Raw genomic sequence first — 25,260 nt, forward strand, 5'->3', positions numbered from 1 at the left:
AGTCCAGCTTGACTGTGCAGATGGCCACAGCTCAGCCAGACTAGAGAGCAGGTCTCAGGGTTCAAGTGCTCTTCCCAAACTTACTTCTTTTTATAAATATTATACGGGCTAAGGGGACAAAGTATACTTTTTATCTGAAGTGGTACGTGCCCTAAGACCTTATGGGAGTGTGTCATTCAGGTACAGCACTGGCTTTAATTATAAATATTAATAAGAATTGTTTAAATTACTTTTAGGTTATTTATAATATAGTAATTGAAAGCTGGCTGCACTATCAGCAGTGTTAAGACTTTAACACTTGTACCCCTGATATTTTACTTTTTTGTCTTCCTAGGGAGGCAAAGTTGAGATACTAGAGGTGGTGAGTTTCCTTGGGCAGAAAGAAATTGAGACGTTATGTAAATACACTATAAAAGGCCTAAGCAGTAATGTTTTGGAGGCTAACAATAACTCAGAATCCTGGATTTTGTTGGTTTGCCCTTAACAGTTTCAGAACTAATTCATTATTATTACTCATTTTTCTCTTTTGAGGTATTGGGATGCTGGAATTGTAAGTTTTTAATTCTACTTAGCCCAGAATCCTTAACCTTCAGTATAATGATGGAAAAGTGCATGACAGTGAGGTTACTGAGGTCTGTGAACTAAGGCGTTTTTTAGCAGACTTGGGATTTAAAGATGGGAGAAGCTGATCTGGAACTGTGACTCTCAGGTTTTGTCTGTGGGGTTTGGGTGATGCTGTTATTCTCTAGAAAAATACAGAAATGAACAAGCTTGGAGATGATTATGAGGTCTTTTGGATGTGTTTGGGTTTTTGTAGGACATGGAGGAATTGTCCAGGTTACAGCCAGGCATGCATTAGTTTGAAAGCTCTGCTCCAGGGTTGGACTAAGTAATTATTAGTTTGTAGATCCTGATCCAAAATCAAGTGAATGACTTAGATTAAGCAAGAGCAAATTGAGGGTTATAGGAGCTGTTATAACATACTTAATTCTATCTTTCTCCATTCATTCTTCGCAACTTCTTATATCCCCAAATCTGAACTATCTTGTAAAGCGTACACTAATGTTTTGATCCTTTTTCCTCCCTGACCCTAAAATAATCCCTCTTCAACTCACAAAACTTTAAGATTTATCTTTATTTCTGTATGTGAATGTTTTGCTTGCATGTATGTATGTATACCAAGTGCATGGCCTGGTGCCCTCGGAGGCCAGAAGGTGCCTGATTATCCCCTGGAAGTGGAGTTAGAGACGGTTGTGAGCTGCCATATGGTGCTGAGCATCAAACACTGGTCCTCTGAAAGAGCAGTGAGTGCTCCTAACTGCTGAGCCATGTCTCCAGTCCCTCACAAAGCATTTTGTGGTTTTTATTTGTTGTGTGTGGCAGGGATGGTGCATGTGAAGGTCAAAAGACAACTTGAGGGAATCAGTTATCTTCCACCATATTATTTCTTGGGCTTAGGCCTCTGAGGTGTTGGACTTGGGTCACCAGACTTGGCAGAAAGCACCTTTGCATGTCCAGCAATCTGGCCAGCCAGGCTCACAAATTTTATATTTGTTACCTTTTTCTCTTCCCAAAGCTGACTACTGAATCCAGGGACTTGAGCATTTCAGACAGTCTATCATTGAGCTATACCCTTATCCCTTATTTGTATTTTTCATAAAGCTCTTCTTATCATCTTTTACATTAAGTATAGTTTTCATTATACTAGTAGAAATTTCCAAAAATGTTTAATATCATTGTTTTGAGTATTACATACATTTTTGGACCTAATTGACATTCATTTGAATGAATGAGAGGACCTACAACAAAATATAGTTTGACTAGATTTCAATAAGTGAGTAGTTTTTGATAAATGTAACAATGTTTTAAGCTTTATATATTGTGTAATTCCTGGGTTTTTCTTAGAAGTCTAGACTAAACAGTATTTAAATTTGTCAGATTGACTCATGGCTGTCATGAACATAATTACCAAACTACAAAGTAATGTACAGCCAGCTATCTTTTAGCAGGTACCAAAGTACAGTTAGATAGGAGAAATATGCTCTAGTGTTTATAACACAGTAGGATGACTGTTTAAAATAATTTATTACATGTTTGTATGAAAAACTAGAAGAGTCCAAAGGCCCACAAACAGAATGAAATACTAATCATTTTAATTAGTACATGTCAAATACATGTAAATACATTTCTCTTGTGTATCAAAAAGAAATAAGATTAGTGAAACTGATTTTTCATAAGTCAAATAACTAGATTTTAATAGTGATAAATGTAATTGGATAAGAGTTTTTGTTATTTTAGGCTGGGTGCTTGACAAACTTAAGTAAAATGTTACTCTTAAAAAATAAAAGCTTCCACAGTGTTTCATGTTATTTGCTTCTTAAATCATGCTCAGATGGAAAGTATGCTGTTGGGTATGGGAAATCTTTTTCCCCACCTGTTTATAAAGTTAACACATTATTTTAGCTTTTTGTTATTTAAGAAATTTTAAATTATTCAATTAATTCCTTAGAAAAGAGCCTCATTGTGGAAGGCAAGAGAGAAAAGAAGAAAGTAGAGAGATTGACAATGCAAGTGTCTTCCTTACAAAGAGAGCCATTTACAATTGAACAAGGTAAGTTTATATTTCTTTTTACAGTGAAAATGCTCAATTAGGCAAAAAAGTGATTAACAAATACATGGTAATAGCATGCTTACTTAGTGTTTAGGAAGTCGTGTTCTATTTTGGCAGAATTTTAATTTTCCTTACTAGCACAAAGTTATACAAACTATGCTGTGGGAATGATTTTCATTAAACTAACTGAATATTAAAGGCCTGGGTATTTAATTATGATTTTTTTTTTTCCCCTAGGGAAGGGTCAGAAACTATGTGAAATTGAAAGGATACATTTCTTTCTGAGTAAGAAAAAAACAGATGAACTTAGAAATCTACACAAACTGCTTTACAACAGACCAGGCACAGTAAGACGTTTGAAAACATCTTTACTATGTTTTTTGATGCTTAATACATTTAAGATGCTGTATTATAGAGCCATAATTTTAATCCTGTAAAACTGTGGTGATCAACTAGTTCAGTTTCTGTATAATACCAGTGAGTGATTCAGACACGGACTGTTAAGTGACATACTGTAGTAGCGTAGCTGGTTATGAACAAGGCTTTCTTTTGTTTTTCTTCCCAGCTAGGGATAGAGGAATAGTTCAGAGATAGATTGCTGATCTGCCATGCCCAAGGCTCTAAGTTGAGTCTCCAACAGCAGTACCACCAAAACAAAAAAGGAAATGAAGTATGCTCCAAATTGAAAATCTGAATTACAATACAATCTATTGTGTTTTTTTTTTTTAACTGTATTAGAATAAAGTTGTTTTTTATGTTCTGGCCATTCACAATAAATATTTCCTTGTAGTTGAAACACCCATAAAAGTGGGTGGGGGTTGTTTGCCAAGTGATATGTTATTATGTTGCCCTAAATGTAACTAACTACTTGAAAAGAAAGGGATTGTTTTGTTTGTATGGGTGTTTTGCCTACATGTCTGTCTGTTGTGTGCTTGGTGCCTCAGGAGGTATTTGGATCCCCTGGGCTGGAGTTACAGATGGCTGTGAACTAGCCACTATATAGGTGCTGGGAATGGAACCTGGCTCCTCTGGCAGAACAGCCAGCCAGTGGTCTTACCGCTGAGCCATCTCTCCAGCCCATATAACTGTATTTGAAATCAGAAACTTGCTTTGGGTTGTGTAAAACAAGTTAGGTGTCCTTTTTTTTTTTTTTGGTTTTTCGAGACAGGGTTTCTCTGTGTAGCTTTGCGCCTTTCCTGGAATTCACTTGGTAGTCCAGGCTGGCCTCGAACTCACAGAAATCCGCCTGGCTCTGCCTCCCGAGTGCTGGGATTAAAGGCGTGCGCCACCACCGCCCGGCAAGTTAGGTGTTCTTAAGGCTGTCTGAAGCATGGGCTAGTTTGTTTTCACATGTACTGACCTCAGCTCGTACAACAATCTTAACTTACACATTTTCCTAACTAGTGAATGACATTAACATTTTGAAATAATTAAAATTATTTGCTTTTTAAAAAATAGAGTCATTGACTAGTAACTTTCTATACCTACCTAAGGAACAATTATGGTAACTTGCTAGGTGAAAATACATTCAGATCCAAACTTTCCAAAGAATTTAGTTGTAGAATTTTTGTAATGTTAAAATATTAGTAGCAAATACTTTTCAGGTTTATTGAATAAATCAATATTTTAATTTGGAAGACAGATCTGAAAATACATTATCTTTGAATTTTTTTCATTTGTACATTACTGGATAGTAGCATTAACAATAACAAAAATATTTTCAGGTATCCTCATTAAAGAAGAATGTGGGTCAGTTCAGTGGCTTTCCATTTGAAAAAGGCAGTACCCAGTATAAAAAGAAGGAAGAAATGCTGAAAAAGTAAGTTATTTTTGTAAATATTGCTTGGTTGATATGCTGTAAGCTTACCGTTAGTGTTTAAAAATGAATGCCTGCTCATTTTTAGTAGATTGCTAACTTTAATTTAGGTGTCAGAATTTGACAAGTCTTTCATAGCATCAACTTGGGTTATTTTTTATGTTCTAGTAAATAGTGACTTAAAACTCTTGAAAACTTTTAAATTTTCATTTTCCAGAAGATACAGGTAATCTCTCAGAATTCAAAGCTCATAAGGTTTGAAGGAAATGTAATAAAATGTATTTCTGTTCCCTGCTGTTACGCTTCTTATTAATGTGTTTTAAACTTTCTTTGAAAATAATTTCTTTGATGAGAAATTGTTATTTTTGATAATGCTAACAAAGTGACACACTCTTAGAACTTTTGTTTATTAAATGCCTATAGATAAAGAATTTAAATAGAAATGATTAGGTCTTCATTAAGACATTGTAATGCTGAGTCACTAACCTAAACCATTTTCAAGCCCATGAATTTTTTAGTATTGGAAACTTAGGTAATTTTCCAGTGAGTTTACTTAAATCATTGGTAAATATTCGTTTTCTAATTAATGACTGTATACTGTGGTCAGGTGACTAAGAATAAGCCACAGGGAAATACTTGTAACTGCTATGGAAACAAACAGACCGATTTTGCTAGCTCTTGCCTCTTTATAGAATGAAGAATACTTAAGAACTCGTGTGTAGTCACCTTGTTTTTTCCCTGCTTTCTGTTTCAGGTTTAGGAATGCGATGCTAAAGAGCATCTGTGAGGTTCTTGATTTAGAGAGATCAGGCGTGAACAGCAAACTAGTGAAGAGGATCTTGAATTTCTTAATGCATCCAAAGCCTTCCGGCAAAGTAAGGATTCGTTATTTACCATTTCAGTAAAATGGTTATTAACAGCCTTTCCTTTCTTTCTCTTACTGAAACAGTAATTTAACAACAGAATTGTGTTGATAGCCAGTGATGTCATCAGCATTTCAAATATATGCCTTTCATTGACAGAACTGCAATGTTTTCATAATATAAATCAAATAACATATTGTCCTTCTAATCAAATATGACTAGTACAAGATTAAGAAAAGTAGTCGGGTGGTTGTAGTGGCAGTGCATGCCTTTAATCCCAGCATTTAAGAGACAGAGGCAGGTGGATCTCCTGAGTTCCAGGATAGCTAGGGCTGTTACAGAGAACTCCTGTCTCAAAAGAAAAGTAGCTGGTGGTGATGCACATCTTTGATCCCACTTTAATCCTAGCACTGGGGAGGCAGAGGCAGGTGGGTCTCTCTGAGTTCAAGGCCAGCCTGGTCTACAGAGGGAGTTCCAGGACAGCCAAGGCTAACCAGAGAAACTCTGCCTCAAAACAAAACAAAACAAAACAGCAACAACAAAAAATAAGAAAACTACCTAAATGACACATAAGATACAAACCAGGGGCTCCAGGGTTTTCTGTCTGGAAGGTATTGGAATAGGGAAAAAGGTTGAGGAAATAATTATGTAGGGCTGTTACATAGTTTTTAAATTTTAGAATTTAGCAAATACTCCTAAGAAAGCATTTAAAAATAAATTCATTGGCTGATCAAATTGTTTTCCTCATGTGATTAGAAATGGATATGGTTTAACTGAAGGTGTATAGCAAGTTACTTATTTCGTGCTTGTTACTTTGATAATTAACTTACACAACATTTATTGCATACTGAAGGATGTAACTGAGAACTTGGCATTACTGAAAGAGTTGGTACAGTTCATTCATAAATGTAGAGTATAGAGTTGCTGATTAAGCTTTATTTCTCTATGCATAGTTTCTTCCGTTCCTTTGATTCATTAAAGCAAGAAGCTCCTAGTAATGGCATCTTTAGTGCTTATAAAAATGAAATAAATTAAGTCTAATTTCAAATACTGTCTTGATCAAATGTAAATACTACCTGAACTCATTACAATGAATACTTCTAGTCCTGTTTCAGAACCAAAAGTACCCTTTGCAAATGGTCTTGCCAGGTGTTTACAAGACAATTGAGAATACTGGTAATGTAGTTTCAGGTAGCCTGACACATTTAAAGATGATTTCTCTAAGCCTGTAAATACTTTCTGACAGAATTTGAGTTGAGAATTATCAAAAGTTGATTAATTTAGAAATAACTCTCATTGATGTTACTGTTAATAAGTTTGGTTTTTTTGTTTGGTTTTTTTACATAAAGCCATTGCCAAAACCCAAAAAATCCTCAAGCAAAGGTAGTAAAAAGGAACGGAACAGTTCTGGAACAACAAGGAAGTCAAAGCAAACCAAATGTCCTGAAATTCTGTCAGATGAATCTAGTAGTGATGAAGATGAGAAGAAAAATAAGGAAGAGTCTTCAGAAGATGAAGAGAAAGAAAGTGAGGAGGAGGTAAAATGTATTTTTTTAACTATTGTTTTCTGTCAGAGAAATATTCTTGCTATATAAATAAGCAAATAGTTCGATGTCAGTTCTTTTGTTTTTTGGGACAGGGTTTCCCTGTGTCGTCCTGGCTATCCTGGAACTCTGTAGACCAGACTGGCCTCAAATTCACATAGATCCACCTGTTTCTGCCTCCCAAGTGCTGGGATTAAAGGTACGCACCACCACTGACCAAAAATATTGGTTCCTTTTCATTGTGAAGCTACATAAATAATTGACCAGGCTTACATCCCCCCATCAAACATTAAAGTTTGAAAACAGTTGAATTTGTGACCTAGATTTGAAGTGCACCTTGAGCAGGCTCTCACCATTTAGAGGAGGGGATGAGAAAGGAAGCAGCAAAACACTCCAAAACAGAGACACAGAGGAGTGTGTATTTTCTGTTTCAGCATGTATGTGTGGGTTTTTGTCTTCAAGTATGTCCTTGCACCACATACATTTTTGGTGCCTGTAGCCGCCAGAGGATCACATCAGAATCCCCTGAAACTGAAGTTATATATAACAGTGAGCCCCCACCATGCTAGAAATTGAATTTGGATCCTCTGGAAGAGCAGCCAGTGCTCTTAAGCACTGAGCCATCTTTCCAGCCCATGGGACCACATTCTTAAGAGATTTTTTTTTTTTCATAGTATATTAATATTTTATAATTGACCTGAACTGATTTAATTTGATGCAAAAAGTAAAGTGTTAAAGGTTGTCATTTTCCTCCAACTTTTTTGGGAATTACTTAATGAGTAACAGCATTGAAGTTTATGTCACCTAAAAATGGAACATTTTCTGTTTGCAAATATTTGTAAAATGCTTCCAAAGTGCATACTAGGTAGGAGGAAAACTGTTAAGACATTAAGCTTTTGCTATCTCCTTAGTTAGGTCAGGGAAAGTAGGTACAGAAGGTGAACATTCCTGTTCTTAATGATGTTTAGTATGCCGTGTTTTATTGTTTTACTTTAGGGGTTAGAATTTATTCTATATATAGAAGTCTATAGGTTTGATTAATCCTGGATTGGCATTGTAGTCTAGATAATTCCTTGTGGGAAGCACCGCACAGTTGTAATAGCCAGAAATGTCTCTGAACACTAACAGATGTCTCTCATGTGGTCAGGAAAGGTGCTTTTTATCTACTGAACACCACAAAATTAGAAGAATAAGGTAAATTATGGGGCTGGAACGTTGCTGAGTTGTTTAAGAGCTTGTATTGCTCTTGCAAAAGAACAGTTCCTGGTACCCAGGTTGAACTGCCTGTAACTCCAGCTCTAGAGGTTACAATATCCTCTTGTGGTTTCTGCAGGAACCTACAGTCATCTACACATTCTCACACAGACACACGTGCATCCTATAATTAAAAATAAATCTTTTTTAAAAAGATATGTAGTAAACTTGTTTTATATAAATATGTTATTAGTATATATATTTGGCTTGAGATACTTAAAATTCATGCTCTGTTGCCCACAGAGGCCAGAAGAGGGTATTAGATCCCCTGGAATTGGAGTTATACATGGTTGTGAGCTGCTGTATGGATACTAGGAATTAAACCTAGATCCCTTGGAAGAACAGCTCAGCTATCTCTCCAGCTCCTAATGTCAGAATATTAAAGGTGCTCATGAAACTAAGTATGAGTACTTTCATAATGTGAGAACTTTTTTTTAACAAATCTTATAGATACTACATGCATTTAAAATTTTTTTTAGTTATATGCATATATATATATATATATGTGTGTCTGTGTATATGAGTACAGTGCCTTCTGAGGCCAGAAGAGGGCATCAGATACCCTGAAGCTGGAGTTACAGGTGATTGTAAGACACCTGGCATGGGTGCTGGGAATTAAACTTGGGTCTTCTAAAAGAACAGCAAGCGCTCCTAACCATTATGCCATCCCTCCAACCTCTACTGTATATTGGTGTGGAAAGAAGATGAATAATCTGAACTCTCAGATTTTATGGTTTAATACCTAAGAGGAAAACGTTTGTTTATATGTACATACATAATTGTGACAGATTTGTGTATGGATGCCAGGGAGCAACCCTCAAGAGCCACTGCTCCCAAATCCTCATTTTGAGACAGGATCTCAGTATATAGCACTGACTAGCTGTAGACCACACTGGCCTTGAACTTACATCTCCCTTTACCCTCTAGTGTCCGTCTTTCCTTCTGAAACCTTCCCACCTAGTTTCCCAGTGGTTAGATTAAAAAAAAAAGACTCCTTCTCCAGAAACCATTAATCATCATTAGCTCCTAAGAAAAGGATGGATGATGGGCTTTGTGGTCACCTCTATCCATGGTGAGAAGTTGGAGCGCCAGTCTTGTGAAGGTATTCATAGCTGCTGTGTGTTCATGGTTGCAGTGGTAATGTCTTGTCTGGATGGCTGTGTTTCGTGACAATCATCCCCATCCTCCAGCTCTTGAATTCATTCTGTTCTTTCTTCCGTAATGTTCCCTGATCAGGCCTTGGGTGGGAGTTGACACAGATGTCCCATTTAAGGGTGGGTGCTCATCCCTTTTTCTGTACTTGACCAGATAAGACTCATTGCATTAACTGTTATCCTCTGCAAAAAGGAGCTTTTCTGCCCTAGGCTGAGAGCTGCAGTAATCTGGGTATAAGCACAAATGCTTAACATGCAGTTTGACTACATATTCATGTAGATAAACATTAGTAATGTGTTCCTTCTGTGGGCCCAGGCCCTCTTCAGCCGTGGGCTCTTGACCAGGTTTTTACATTGTCAGGTCTATGTTCCTTCCTGTGTTGTGGTTTCATCAGACCAGTTCATCTGCAAAATAGTTTTGCCATCATTACAGTAGTGGGCATATATTGCCTGACGAATTGGTATTGTGGTGCACCTGTGTTCTGTAGCAGAGTAATAGCTGATGTGTTTTCTCCCAGTAGTCTTCATATCTTCTGACAGTAAACATTAGCCAGTAGGGAGGTAGTGAGTTTCCAGTTCAGTCCATCTTGATTTCTCTGTGTCCTAATCAGTTAATCATGATCACAGAGTTTAATGGTTTTATGTCTAAAGACAAGGAAGAACAAGCAACAGGCTGTCTTACGTTGTTTGCCTTTTTCCCTTGAAAGGGATACCTTTAACAAGAGACTCTGTCTGTGACACTGACCAGAACGTTATTCACTGTTTAGCTGTGAGCTATGATCCAGGTGTTAGTACTTCTCTTCTAGTGGCTGCTACACTGCTACACTGCAAATCTGATGTGGATTTAAATCTTTTTTGGAAGCTATTACATTTCCTGACTTCATAGGAAAAAGACAGTCAAAAGTGGGGTTGTTGTTCATTTAGACATTCTACAACTCAGAGAAACCTGCAGTTACAATTTTTGTCACATGGTCTTTTTAGTTATTGAAAAAATTTGATAGTGGTAGGATGTGGACATACATGTTTTGCTATTCCTTAATAATGCTTTTAGAAACTAAGAAACTTCATAATTTGAATGGAGGAAATTACAAAACTGAATATTTAAATCTTTCGTTGGAAATCAAAGTTGAAAGACCGCCTTGATAAAAATCCATTTACACTTCATCATTTTGTGAACTCTAACTAGAATTGTACGTTTCTTTTTTCTTGTCATTCTGGGTTTTCTCAACCAAGTTAGAAGCATCCTGTATTTTAAGCTAATTTTTTATTTTGTTCATCTGTTCACCCAGTACAACCTTTCTGCTGTGAGGACAGAATTCTGGCTCTGACAGGCGTCTTTTTTGGTGACCCTCCTTCAAGAGCCCTGCTGCCTATAACAGATAGGTAAGCCCTGTTCTCACAAGATTTTTGGGTTTTTGGCAAAAAGTGCTTGTGCCATTTTTCGATTCTACATGGAAAATCCTCTTCAAATTTTTGAAAATTTGTTACTAATCTTAATCCTTTGGGTTGGAGGGATAGTTCAGCCGTCAGGAGCATTTGCTGCTCTTCTAGAGAACTCCAGTTCAGATCCCAATACTACACATGTCGGGCAGCTGACACCATGCCTGTAACTCCAGCTCCAGGGATCAGATACCATCTTCTGGCCTGGGGTACCCCGTATACACACACACACACACAAATAAAATAAATCTTAGAAGAAAAGTTGGTTTGGAAACAAGCTCTTTCTGTATTTTTTCCCTTTGAAACTTGTTATTTAATTTTTTTCACATTCATTTTGTAAAACAACCCAGTCTTAACATCTGTTTGATTAAATTACAAAGGTGTCTGTTAAGAATCTTTCACAGCTAGGTATGATGCACACGCCTTTAATACCTGTACTGGGAGGCAGAGGCAGGTGGATCGCTGTGAGTTTTAGGCCATCCTGGTCTACAGAGGGAGTTCCAGAACAGCCAAGATTACACAGAGAAACCCTGTCTCAAAACAGACAACAAAAAAGAATCTTTCACACCTTAAATTTCATTAATTCTTAACTCTTGTTTGTCTTTTGAAGAATAAGAGGTTTACTTTTATTTATATAGTTTTAGCATTATTGTGATCATTTTTTGTTTTTTTTTCTTAAAGTGTTTTATTTCTTGTTGGCCTTGAACTTGTAAGTTGTATTGCCTCAGCCTCCCTAGTTTTGAGGATTGCAAGAGTACTTACTCTTGATGGTTTGATACAATGGTCTTGTCTTCCCTTTCTCAACTATACAGTCTATACATGTAAATTACACCAGAACATAGTGATGTTACAAATCAAGAGGTGTGGCTAAGAGGCTATGTATGGCTTAGCAAGATGACTAAAAAAATTGAACTTTAGGATTGGTAGAAATTTTTAAAATTTATCTAGTTTTCAAAACTTTAATAATTATATAGCAATTAATTAACACTAGTTCTAAGCTCTGTAGTAGTAATTAAGACATGATTAACAGTCTTTTGCCATATATACCCTTATATATTTTAGTGAGTGAGAGGGTTAGCCACATAATATTAAGAGGAAAAAGGGTATAGTCAAATGTAACTTAAGGAATGAATGAGCCAATACACATCTGTTTTTAGTACTGCTTTCTACAATAGAAAAAGATCTATATATAGCAAATAGGCTGTGATACACCACTTAGTTTGTTACTGTAACTTAGTTTTACAGTTTCATCCCTAGCTTAAAGGAACACATAGGTGAGTGGGTTTTATTCTTCCAAGAACTAATATAGGTCACATTTGCTTCTTAGTAGCTTTAAGGTGCTTCCTCACTTTACTACTGCATTTCCTCATTTATAATGAGTTAAGGAATTTGGTTTGATTTTTGTTTGTTTTGTTTTGAGCATGAGATTGTGTGGATGCAGCATTATGAAAATGCATTTTTCTTTCCTCTTGAACTTTTCCCGACCCCCAAGCTTACAAGGACCAAGTCCTACAAACAGTACAGAGTTGAACATAAGGAAAGTGGCCATTATAAACTATAAACCTCTAATAGCTTGCTTGCTTGGGGACCATTAGAGCTAGTAAGGGCAGTCAGTGTCTATTCTAGATATTGTCAGATCTTCCCATAAGCTTGCAGTATAGCATGGAAACAGATGTGTAGATGACTGTTTAATAAACAGTATGTATGCTTTTGTTGCATTTTATACAGCTTATCCTCAATCACTGTGTAAATAATATAGCTAATCAGACCTAAAATGTCTATAAGGCATTGTTTTTATGTAATTATAAAATGTTACCCTAACTGCACAGAGGTGGAAATAAATGGGAAAAGTGTTAAAATAAACATTAATGGGGCCATTCTTATCTCCATTTTTACTATTAAGGAAAGAGGACTGGAAAGGGTAAGAGATCTGTTTGAGAAGGCAAAATTAGCAGTGAAATCAGATTTAAAATAAAGCTTGATTATAAGCCCATGTTCTTACTTTTGTTCTGTATCTTCAACCTCATTTATAATGAGTTAAGGAATTTGGTTTGATTTTTTTTTTTTTTTTGGTTTTTCGAGACAGGGTTTCTCTGTGTAGCTTTGCGCCTTTCCTGGAACTCACTTGGTAGCCCAGGCTGGCCTCGAACTCACAGAGATCCGCCTGGCTCTGCCTCCTGAGTGCTGGGATTAAAGGCGTGCGCCACCACCGCCCGGCTGATTTTTGTTTGTTTTGAGCACGAGATTGTGTGGATGCAGCATTATGAAAATGCATTTTTCTTTCCTCTTGAACTTTCCCAGACCCCCAAGCTTTGGGAGGTTGGGATTAATGACTTACAGGCCAAGTATTGTGGGAATGTGAAGGAATCAAATTGATAGCATTGTGAAATGTTTAAGGGGTTGATCCTTTAGCTGGCTTTAGATTCTTAAGATTTTCATAAGGATTGAAAGTTAGTGTAAAATTTAAATAGGTGTGGTTAACTTGCCTTCTCAACTGTCCCACTGTTTATCTTTACCTCCAAATGCCAGTGACCTTCATTTGCCTTAACTTCTAAAACTGTGTCCATTGTTTCCCAAAACTGAGATGTTTGAAACGCTCGTCTTTTCCAGAATCACCTGTACCTAATAACTTCATTTTCAGGATAGGTGAAATGATTCTTAACATTTGTAGAGCTAAAGACAGGATGTGAGTTCATCAGCTATTTTACTGTGCCCAAGATGTTGGGTAACCAACTAAGTTGGAGCTTGTTGGTTCACTGTTCAGTTTTCAGTATTTCCTAAGTCATCAAGTCCTAATCAGTTTCTACCTGAAGTGTGTCACAAAAAATTCACAACTGATTAATGAAAATGAGTGAAACCAACTATAAACTTAAGGGAATTAAGATGTTTGTGAGTCAAGTCATGTCTACCATAATGTGATAAAGTAAGTGATGTGTCAGGGTTAGTGAGGTGTCACATTTATAATTTCCATTCTGTAATAGATAACCTTGCTTTTAAAGACTATTTACAACATCCAATTTTAGGGGAAATTGGTTTGCATACTGGAGGAACTTCTCAATCACAAAAGGAAGCACTTGGTAGCAATGGTGGATGATATTGTTTCCTACGTGCCAGGAGGCATCATTAAAAGTATTTTCACAAGCTGTACACTAAACCCCCCACAAAGACTTAGATTGGTTCCTTTATTTGTTAAGTGGGGAAAGTAGGGCCTGGAGATGAACTAAGGCATGCAGCTCGCCTCAAGACCCTGCACTCTGAACTATAATTTATCTTGTTCTGTAGTACTTGTGTGGTATGATTGCGCTCTTGTAGAAATTTTGGTAATCAACAGTAGGCGAGTTGTCTTTTTAAAAAGCCACGGAATGTTATCCTTTCTAGAAGATGGTGTTAGTATAGAAAGATGTATATGTTTGTCCAGAAGGAACATTTTTTAAGAGTGACTTCATTTCCTCCCCTACTCCCTTATCACCACAGATGTTTATACTTTATTAAACCACTAACTTGTACCAGTTAATAGGTTTAATATTAATCATATTGTGTATGCCTTCTAAAAGTTTAATCATAAACTTAGATGGCCCTGGAAATGTTCTAAATACCGAATGTAATGCGATTGAGTAGCAGTGCAGTGTGTTGTTTCTATTGCTTACTTTTCACAACCATTTGGGTAGTATAGTTTCTTATACTTAAAAGCCCAGGTTTTATTAGCCTTTGACTGAAGAGTAATACTGAATATTTGATTCTGTGTAATAAGAGTATTGATACAACAGCTGAACCTTTATTATTCCCTTTAAGAGCCTACTGCAGTTTATATGAACTAGGTGGGCATCTAATTAAAAAACATTAGTTTAAGTTAGTCATGGAAAACTAATACTAGTCATTGGTACTGCTTGATAAAGCTCCCATATTTTATCAGCTGCTTAATACCACTTATGTACTGGTAGTAGCTGACAAACTAGAAAGGTTTGCTAGTGCCCAGCCAACAGAATATTACTGAGTTATTAATACAGGGTGAACCTAGGTTTATATAGATATTTGCAATGGTAATATAACAAAGAAAAGACACACTAAAAATTGAATTAACTCCACTTAGCTATAATAGTCTGAGTCTTCCTAGATTTTTAACAAATTGATATGAAGGACAGATTGAACACAGTATTTGTCTTTAAGAGTTAAGTGAGCTATAACATACCTGTAATGTAAGGCTCTAGTGGCCAAGACAGAAAGCATTCAAGACTGGTCTCGGTATGTATTGTAGCAGTATCTCTCAAACAACAAAAAGCTGATAGTGATGATTAACTCCAAAATCAAGAGTGTAAAACATTCTCTGTCTAGCTATTTGTGATAGTTTCAATGTATAAAGATGAGAAATTATCTTAGGTTCTTTTGTAATGTGGAATACTTTGCTTTGGGAATGTTAATTAAATGAAGAATTAATTCTTCCTAGTTTCAGAGACTTTAGTTGAAATAAAGTACTTATAAGCTATAATTTGGACACTGTAATTTATGTCTAGCATTTAGCTTTTGTTGAATCTGTATATTGGTGCTTAAGAGCATGTGCTCTGGAGTCAGGTCTATGTTTGAGTCTTAGCTTGTAGTAATATGATTATGAATAAAATGACTTCACTGAGTCTGTTTCTTCATATATTCACAAGTTTTTATTGAACAACTGCTGTGTACTAGGACCTATTAGAAGTTATGGGTTTATCAGTGAACACAAGGAATAAAAGCTTGTCTCTCTCTAGTTTGGTTTTAGTTGGGGGAAGAGAGTAGGAGACAGTAAATAGTATTTATATTTTGAATTATATGTCAGCCCCAATTAAATGGAATAATGTAGATGACTTCTTTACATTGAAATAAAGTGTTAGGGCACAATTCCTCTCAACAGTTGATAATTAGTAATGTTTAAGCTGTGATAGCTAGTGTTTACTGTAAGAACGTAGAGGGAAGAACAGTAGTGACTCATCCATATATGTGCTTTCTTTTCCTTTCTAGCAACCACCAAAAAAGACATCTAAAAAAGAAAAAGCAAAACAGAAAGCTGCTGCTAAAAGTAAGAAGTCTGTAAAAAGTGCTAATGTTAAGAAGGCAGATAGCAGCACCACCAAGAAGAATCAAAACAGTTCCAAAAAAGGTACATTAGAAATGATGACAGCAGTTGTTAGGTACACTACATGCATGTACATGTTTAAGTATGTATGGAAGACAGTAAACTGCAAAGAACATTGGGGAGAAGTAGCATGCCAGTTTTCAAAGCTAAAAAATTTTCAGTGCATGCTTTAAATGTAATTTTTAGGTAAATTTTTTATTTTAAAATTAAAACTAAGTGATTTATCTCTGGGAAGGGCTTATGTTCTCTTGAAAACTTAAAAACTTCCTTTGTCTTACACCTTGGTATGCAAAAAATTATTCACACTTGGTATCTTAACTTTTAGAGTCTGAATCTGAAGATAGTTCTGATGATGAACCATTAATTAAAAAATTGAAAAAACCACCTACAGATGAAGAGTTAAAGGAAACAGTGAAGAAATTACTGGCTGATGCTAACTTGGAGGAAGTCACAATGAAGCAGATTTGCAAAGAGGTAATTGGGGGCATGTGTTCTAGTTATTACCCTCTGACTTTGGAGTTTTTCACCCATTTAATTTGAAACTATTAGTACATCTTTTTGTGTATTCATTCAGAGAGTATTGATTAAATCACTATTTCAGATCCTCTTGTGGGTACTGGGTACTGTAGTAATTGTAAAAGAGTCATGCATCTCTGACCTAAACATTTTTATAAATAGTCAATAAAATTAAAATGATAGGCTTCACAACACAGACTTCCTGGTGTGGAAACTTAGTGATGCATCATTAGCTTGTATTGGTTTAAAGAGAATCTTGGGAGTCACCTTACTCCCTTCTTAGTGTGCTGAAGACTGTGCCAGAAAACCAACTTAAATTTCTCTGGAATTTTTTTAATGGATGCATCTCTGGAAATAAAATGTGTTAGTCTTGAATGAGTCATTGTCCATATTGTAGGTATAGTTGGAGATTTAAAAATCTAGTTTCTTTTGATTAAATAAAGGTTAATTTGAAATACACCAAAGGTAAAATAGTCTATGCTTTTATTGAATTTATTTTTTTTACTTTATTAGACATTCAACTGAGCCTTTACTACATGCCAAGCTAAGACTAGGTGTTAAGAGAGAAAGCAGGGAAGTCATTACTTGTCTTTAAATATGCCTGCTGTTAGTGAGGTAGAGAAAAATATTCCAGCAGAGGGCTGTGCGTGCAAACTGTTGGAACACCTTGGTAGGAGTACAGCACCACAGAACAAACATTCCTACCTGGGAATGGGGGCCAGGGCTTGAAAGAATATGGAAAAGCATCTAGAATTATTCACTGAGTCCCAAAATACTAGAATAATAATAAGTAAATTAAATAATAGAATAACAAAATAATAAACCTTTTCTCTACAGCAGTGGTTCTCGACCTTCCTCATGCTTCAACCCTTTATTTAATATACTTCATGTTGTGACGCCCAGCCATAAAATTATTTTTTATTTTTTTTTTTTTTGGTTTTTCGAGACAGGGTTTCTCTGTGTAGCTTTGCGCCTTTCCTGGAACTCACTTGGTAGCCCAGGCTGGCCTCGAAGTCACAGAGATCCGCCTGGCTCTGCCTCCCGAGTGCTGGGATTAAAGGCGTGCGCCACCACCGCCCAGCTATAAAATTATTTTTGTTGCTACTTCATAACTACAATTTTGCTATGAATTGTAATGTAAATATCTGTTTTCTGATGGTCTTAGGTGATTGGTGTGAAAGGATCATTCAACTCCCAGGTTAAGAACCACTGCTTTATTGTTGAACAGTGACATAGTCACTGAAATAATGACTGTAAGAAGCAGTCATTTGGGGAGGGGAAGGGAGGGCGGAAGAAAGGGGGAATCTGTGGTTGGTATATAAAAGGAATAAAAAATCCCTTGATTAAAAAAAAAGAAAAATAATTTATCTCAAAACTAGGATTCCAAGGAAGTCTTTGCAGTAAGGAGAGAACTAGAGTTTTGAAAATCTGTAGATGCGTTGGAACTAACTTCAGTGTTCTCAAAACTAAGGGATTGAGAATCTGGGTAGAATACTGAGATAGTTGAAAGGGATGTAACATAATAGTTGTTTGTTTTGAGACAGGGTCTCCCTGTGTAAACCAGGCTGGACCCCAACTCAGAGATCTGCCTGCCTCTGCCTTCTAAGTACTAGGATTAAAAGTGTATAGTACTCCAGGCTTGATAGTTACATTATTTAAAGTTACGCTACAAACATCAAAAAAGGTCGATCTGACAAAAGATGATAGAGGCAGAAAAGCAACAGTATGAGACTGGGGGTACTTGGTGGCCCAGTGATAGGACACTCATTACTAACATGCACAGGACACAAGCCATGGGACTGCCTTACCTCATCACAAATAAGCCTAATCAAAGGCTTCTTCGTTGTGGATGCTACCAGTCCCAGGTAGCAGTGATCATAATTGAGACTAGAACAGATAGGATAGTTTAAAAGATATGTTATTTTAGATACTTCGAGAATGGAGTTCTTGGAACATGCAAATGAACACTGGTTCTCCACTTTAGGAGAGATATAAGAATTATAAACATTGAAGGGGCCTTTTATCAGACACAGAAATTAGAAGGAAATAAGTTTTGCTTATTAGAATGAACGGAGCACTATAGAGATTGACAGTTTTCATTGGTAGCAAAGAAGGCAAAACAAGTACTACTTGTGTTTAAATTGTAACCGCTTCTTTTAAAGGACTTTTCAGAGTGTATTGAAATTTAGATTGCACGTACCCTTTAATCTAGCTATTCCATTTCAAGGCCTTTCCTTAAAGGCATAGTTGTATGATGCTGATAGTGTTCATTCAGCTTGTCTATAAATACTGAAAAACCAGAAGCTGCGTAAATGACCATCAGTAAGGAAATGAGTAGTACAACTTAATATATTAAAGGGTTGTAGTTAGTTGCAGTGACATAAATGGGACTTGTTTGCAAAGACAGGCCAACTATTAGGTCATCTTTATCATCATGTCGCATTTTGTGAATAAAGTTTTATAATGCAGCTACACCTATTCGTATTGGTAGTATACCTACTTATATGAATATATCTATCTCATACATCTGCACAGTTGCATAGTTGTAACAGAAGACTGACTAGCAAAGCCCCAAACATTTTCTTGCTTGTCCATTTATAGTAAAAGTTTTATAGGCCCTAAATGAGGGTAAGAGTTCAGCTGCAGGGTACTTGCAGACTTCCAGTATGAGTTCAGACTGGAAGATAAGCAATAATAGATTTGAGACTTAAAAAAATTGGGGGCAAGTTAGTTTAAATTCTAGGAGTAAAGCACTCATGAGACTATTTGGATTTTCATGATTTAATTAAGAGGATTGAGTATAATGAGTAGAGGTTGGAGTTCAAACTGTAGAATCCTAAGCAGAATATTGGGTGCTATGGAGACTAGGACCTCTAAAAGACACTCCACAGGTAGCCTGCCAATATTTCCTACCTGTGTTTTTGATTCAGTACTACTTTGAAGTTGTAAAGCACCGAGAATGTCTGTTGACTTTATTGCTTTGAATACAGTAAATGTCATTTACAGGTACAAGTCTGTAGTGAACCAGAGAACATTTAAAATCTACATGTTTACTTTTAATTCAAAGACAGTATTACAGACTTTTAAATCTGCTTTTAATGTTTTTAGGTATATGAAAATTATCCTGCTTATGATTTAACTGAGAGGAAAGATTTCATTAAAACAACTGTAAAAGAGGTAAATATTTTCCTTTTTCCTACTTGATCACTTGGCATAGAAACCAAAAGTTTATCAAATATTGCATTTTTTTAACTATTCATTTCAGTGAAAATCACAATTTGATGTCCCAGGGTTGTTAATAAACATAGATGAAGAACTATATTTAGTAAGTTTGTTTAGTTTTGATAGAACCTTAGCTTAGATTAAGATAGGTTCATAGTACACATGGTAGCTTTGTATCTCTGAGGTACTTACTAGCTTCAGGGTAAGTCACTCCAAGGCCCAAGGTCAGCAGTAACCACTGTTTCATATTTAGCTCACCTGATTTCCCAAGGTCACATTAATATGATGCGAGTAAGATTTTATGATGTATGCATACTTGATTTTGTGTGTTGGGTATGGTAAAGCGGTTTTCTTTTTTTATTGCAGCTAATCTCTTAAGCTAGAGGACAGATGGCTTGTTCTAAGATTTGAAGATACGATTTATACCAGCAAAGAGAATGTATTTTCTTTTTTAAGTCTATTGTTGGTAGAACTCGCTGCTGACCCTTTTGAGTGTTACATATATTTGAGCTTGCTGTTTTAAATTGCATTTCCTTGCAGTTTTCAGTTTAAAGTCTTGCATGGCAGTAAATGTTCCTTGCTTTTTATAGTTGTACGTTTTGGATTTCTTTATTGTAAGGTCATAGATTTCTGAACTGTTGTGAATTTTAGTGCACTTAATGTTAGCTTAAGACACTTTTAATTGAAGCAAAAACTATGTAACTATAACCAGCATTTATACGTGCAGAGACTATTGCAGTATTTAGTATATGAGATATTTTGAATACACCTTCTGTCAGTGTGAAAACGTAGTGGCAGTTTCTTCATCATATTAGAGCACAGCTGTTCAGATGACCGAGTTGGAACTTTTCACGCATGCATATATATGTCAGGTTGTCAGCATGACAGAAGTGACAGATGTTATTTTTGTATTTTTAAAAACCAATTTGTTGTATATAATTTTTTTTTAATTTCTTTTGTGCAGATCAATTTTTAAACTCATGTAGGTAGATGTCTTGTAACTAAAGAATGTCAGTGTTCAGCCAGGCAGCATAACAGAGCAGTTAGTTCAGTGTTGCAGCACTGAAGGACTGTCCAGTTCTGCTTTGCCCTGAAAGTGTCATCAATTTTTGTGGTATGTTAAAAGTGTCATAGAAATTTTATATTGAGGATAAACCAAAATCAACACATCAAGTTTCAAAAACTGGGGAAGGGTGAGCACACTTGGCTTATATAAGTGAACTGGTAGTAACTAAACTTTGACCATATAAATCGTAGATACCTGACTTCCTTCATAATTATGATTGAAAGTATCATCAGATGTAATGCCAGAAGATAGTATAAAAGTTATCAGATGGTAATGCCGGGAATGTAGGTATCTTTGAAAGTATTTCTCAAAAAACCATACATTAAATTTCTTTGAAGTAAGTATTATGGAATCAAGGCTGTTTGATTTTAAATTTTGGTCAATCAAGATTTTTAAGTGATAAACATGGACTGTCCCTGAATTTAAATTTTGTCTTTTGACTGTCCTGAGAAATTATTTCTGAATTATAAAAATAAGCTGCTTGACAATTGATGTACCAACTGAGTGTTTAATTTTCACATCGTAAATCAAATATATTAAAATAATGTTGAGCATTAACAGGTATTTTTACATATTCGACTTTAGTATGCTTAGAGTGAAATGGAGGAAGTAACTAAATGGGGACTAAAAATTGGCCTTTACTTTTAAATAATTTGTTATAAATCTTGGCAATAAAGATAAATTGATGTTTTAAATGTCTTGTATTTAGTCTTTTAATTTATTTGTTTTCGTGTTATTCTTTGGGGTGTGGGAGGATTAGTCCCCAATTCTGTGACTTGGAGTTCTTTAGTAATAACTGACCACTTTTGTTTGTTTTTTTGAGACAAGGTTTCTCTGTGTAACTTTGGAGCCTATCCTGGATCTCGCTTTGTAGACCAGGCTGGCCTCTAACTCAGAGATCCATCTACCTGGCTCTGCTTCCCGAGTGCTGGGATTAAAGGCGTGTACCACCACCACCGGCTAACTGACCACTTTTGAAATGACTGTTTACTATTAAAGAAATGGAAATAGGTAGTAAGTGCTTATGACCAAAAGTTTAAAAGAATTGGAAATAAAGTTGACAATGATGCTATAACCATTTATTAAAGGTATTTGCAAAAGTCCTTATGTAGTTTTACATAACCAATTATTCATGATGTGTAGTTATCGCTGTAAGTATACAGTTCTCATAAACAAAAAAAAAATTTTTTTTTTTTTTGGTTTGTTGGAGACAGGGTTTCTCTGTGAAACAGCCCTTGCTGTCCTGGAACTTACTGTGTAAACCAGGCTGGCCTTGAACTCACAGAGATCTGCCTGCCTCTGCCTCTTGAGTGCTGGGATTAAGGGTGTACGCCACCACTGCCCAGCTCTCATTAACAGAAACCTTAGAGGTTGAAAAATATAGTAACTCAAAAGTACCATAGTTCCTGTAGAACAAAATAGGAAATTTTGTCACTTAAAACGGGGAGGAAATTAAATACACATTTATACGAAATGGCGTAATACAAGCTCAAGTGTCTAGAAACTAACTTAGACTGAAATTTTTTTAACATTTTGCATTTATCACTTCACATACACTAAACATTTTAATTACTTACACTTTAAAGCAGAATACTTCCCTTATCAGTACCAATGAGTCTCAACAAATAACCTCTAAGTACAGTGAGTAATTAACTTTTAAATATGTAGTCATTGGCTTGTGTCATACTCTGACGGGGAGGGTGTATATCTAGACTGTCTAGAGCTCACTTCACTGTACATTCTCCGTGTAAGATCTTATGTTAACAAGCAAAGTTTTGAGTTTCAGAAATACCTAAGTTCAAAAGGTGGCTTTCAAGACCTTTGTATAGCCCCTTTTAAAACCAGATCAGTATAATTCAAAGAATTGTTCAAAGACTTTTTAAAACAAAAGCATATTTCTAGTTTGTCAACTGAAGTTTCTTGGCAGAATAGGTATCTAAAAGACCCTGAAACCCATGTTGAATCTTGAAGTGGAAAAGTTTTGCCGTGTTCAGACTTTAACATATGGCTTAAAGTATGTGCTATGTACCAAGATAAATTGTTGTGCAGTTTTCCAGTGGACCTGCCTATGGGAAACTTACTGTAAACTATATAAAATATTAGACACTGTGAAAGTCACTTTAAAAATAAGTGAAGAGGGGCTTTTAATTATTCTGACAAGGTTTTTGCCAAATTTCAAGTATGCTACCCACCCAAAAATGGTTTTAGTTTGTTTTATAGTGTGAAAACATTCTGTTCGCATTGAGAATGTAACATATACACTCACTGTTAAGGGATTGTGAGTCTTGTGTTCCTAATGAATGCACAGATCTAAAATATCAAAATATACCTGAATCTTAAGTTTTGAATACCCAATGAAAAGAAATATATGTAGTATAAAATAGCCTAGAAGCTTCATGTCATACCTTCAAATTGTATCAAAAAAGAATTAAAATTTTAAGAAAAGCCCAAAGATTGGAGCTGTGTAAAAATATTAAGGCTCATTGGTAAAGGTACTGATAAATTGTCACAGAAAAACACATGGCTTTCTCTAAGTTTGCTAGTGACCCCTGCTGGATTACCTGGTTTCACAATATATGAAAAGTAATCTGCCAACTAGAATGTCCAGTTTGAAGGGAACCCCCCAACCAGAATGAAGGTCTCAATGTTAGGTTACACTGTGCCACCTTCTGAAAACCACAGGACTCAGCATTAATTGGGCCTATGGAAAAATAAAATTAAATAGAAGTGCCTAGAAGGATTTTGAGGGTCAGTGATTTCAGAAGAGTGAAATGGGTTTACATTTTCCTATCACCACAGAAACATTTCAGTTTTACTATACAGTCTCCTCTCTCTTACAAAACTTAAGTTCAACTTGTGTTTTAAACTTTTCCATTTGGGACACAGAAGAAAGCTCAAGTCCATACATGTTTTTTTTTAAAAGGCTGCAATCTTGCTTGCTTCTCGAACACCACTCAAATATGCCCCTGTAACAGTTTGTGGGAAATGCCTGTTTGTTGCCTGTGGGGGAAAAAAGAAACTTTCAGATTGTGCATAAAGAATTGATGACATCAACAGGTCATATGACCTTATTCTTTTTCTGGTATACCTAAAAAAGATGTGTTCATGACGGAGCCTTGAACCTTGACTTCTTTCACTATGCTTTACCAGACTTCTACAACATGTATCTGAAGTCCCTGCCAAGTACTCTGGCATCCGTAGAAATACTATCTAGGACAGTAAAAGTAAAGTACTGGGGAGAAAGTATGAATCACAGAAGCCTCAGAAGTTAGTGTTCAGAAGAACATGAGAACAACTACCCAGGGAAAGCAAAGAGTAAATAAATCCTATCTTAGCCTAAAACTACCATCTCTAGAAGAGATGGCAAATACTGCCTGGTATATGGCCAGTATGTGCAACTTGCTCAGCTGGCTTAAGATGTCTCTGTCAAACAGTTTCTGATACAACTAGACTTGTAATCCCAGATTACAATAGACCGAGTATGACTGCAGGCAGACTTGTAATAGAGCTAGCTGCCTTTATGATGGGATAGAGAACAGAGGCTGTCAAAAGGCAAAACAGTTCTACAAAGACTGGGAAATGTCAGCCTTTGGGGCTTGAAGCATAGCAGTGCAAGAAGTAGGTGGTCTCCAAAGCACTTAGGTCTAGGGAGCAGATGATGATGATGTCCCTCCTCTTCAACACAGGGATCTACATGTCTACAAAGCCTGATATAGTGAGTGGCACACCCTTATCCTCAACTCAAGGAAGGTGGATCTCTAAAGTGTTTTCTGCCCAGCAAGCATAATCCACTTGGTAAACTCCACGCCTATGAAACCCTGTCTCCGTAAAACAAAACAAAAACCCAAGGTGGACAGCTCCGGAATGGCACACCTCAGGCTGAGCTCTGGCACACATTTACCCCTCCAAACATGCCCCCTCTTCTCAGAAAAGCATAGGCATTCTGTTAAATACAAAGTATCCTTCCTAATTACCACTGAGCCTTCCAGCATCTAAAATGCCAAAAGCAAAGCTACTATAGAAAAGGTTTCCAGGCAGTGCTGTCGCTGCTGGAGCTATGAAGGCTTTTCAGATGTGCCTCACAAGCAGCAAGGAAAACAGGAAACCTTTCTCAAAAGCCTAAATAACTAATGAGACAATTGTTGAGTCAGAATGGGATGGCAATAAAAAAGTTAAAAGTGGAAAGATTACCTAACATCTCTTCCAAAGTCGAATAAAGAGATAAGGTTGGCAATCCAAAAGTTTGAAGGACAGAAGATGTAAGGATGAAAAAAAAAAAATGGAAGAAAGTGATCAGGAATAAATTGCTGGAGTGAAAGACTAGTTCTTTAATGATAAGATTAGAGAAGATTAAGAGTTCACCCAGCAGAAGACCATACTATAATCTGTCAGTGAATAGTGCAAAGACTGGAAGGTTTCAGATAATAAGCCAGCCAGGAGGGAGATCTGCGTGAATTGTAAATTGGAGTTGACTGAAGGGTATGGGAGACAGGCACCAAAACAGCTATCAAGAAAGCAGAAAGCTGTTTAATAATGGAACCCATGAACACCTTGGCTCAGCAGTAAACATTCCATTGCACATGACAGTTAAAAACACAGATACCAACCAAGTGTGTTGGCTCACACCTGGAATCTCTCCAGAGTATGGGGCAGGAGGATTGTTGCAA

At 36.3% G+C, this 25,260-nt stretch overlaps 2 protein-coding genes across 5 annotated transcripts in view; one reads left to right on the plus strand and one right to left on the minus strand.

The window, feature by feature from the left end:
* Dek (DEK proto-oncogene) overlaps positions 1-25,260 on the plus strand; it is a 44,257-nt gene that overhangs the window by 1,520 nt on the left and 17,477 nt on the right. The window contains exons 3-11 of one of the 2 annotated variants that reach the window (XM_052727215.1): positions 2,510-2,611; positions 2,849-2,958; positions 4,336-4,430; positions 5,182-5,302; positions 6,640-6,828; positions 15,675-15,813; positions 16,115-16,263; positions 19,414-19,482; positions 19,894-21,297. In XM_052727215.1, the coding sequence (XP_052583175.1) occupies positions 2,510-2,611; positions 2,849-2,958; positions 4,336-4,430; positions 5,182-5,302; positions 6,640-6,828; positions 15,675-15,813; positions 16,115-16,263; positions 19,414-19,482; positions 19,894-19,905 (986 nt within the window). In that variant the 3' untranslated portion in view covers positions 19,906-21,297. Of the gene's footprint in view, positions 1-2,509; positions 2,612-2,848; positions 2,959-4,335; positions 4,431-5,181; positions 5,303-6,639; positions 6,829-15,674; positions 15,814-16,114; positions 16,264-19,413; positions 19,483-19,893; positions 21,298-25,260 lie in introns of those variants that run through there. The other variant, XR_008215637.1, reaches the window with a different exon arrangement.
* Positions 21,651-25,260, minus strand: part of Kdm1b (lysine demethylase 1B) — a 42,053-nt gene continuing 38,443 nt past the window's right edge. For all 3 annotated transcript variants that reach the window (XM_052727214.1, XM_052727213.1, XM_052727212.1), the window contains one exon: positions 21,651-23,593. In XM_052727214.1, the coding sequence (XP_052583174.1) occupies positions 23,510-23,593 (84 nt within the window). In that variant the 3' untranslated portion in view covers positions 21,651-23,509. The remainder of the gene's footprint in view (positions 23,594-25,260) is intronic.

Source organism: Peromyscus californicus, unplaced genomic scaffold (genome assembly GCF_007827085.1).
Source record: "Peromyscus californicus insignis strain IS unplaced genomic scaffold, ASM782708v3 Scaffold_8__1_contigs__length_139910024, whole genome shotgun sequence".
NCBI lineage: Eukaryota > Metazoa > Chordata > Mammalia > Rodentia > Cricetidae > Peromyscus > Peromyscus californicus.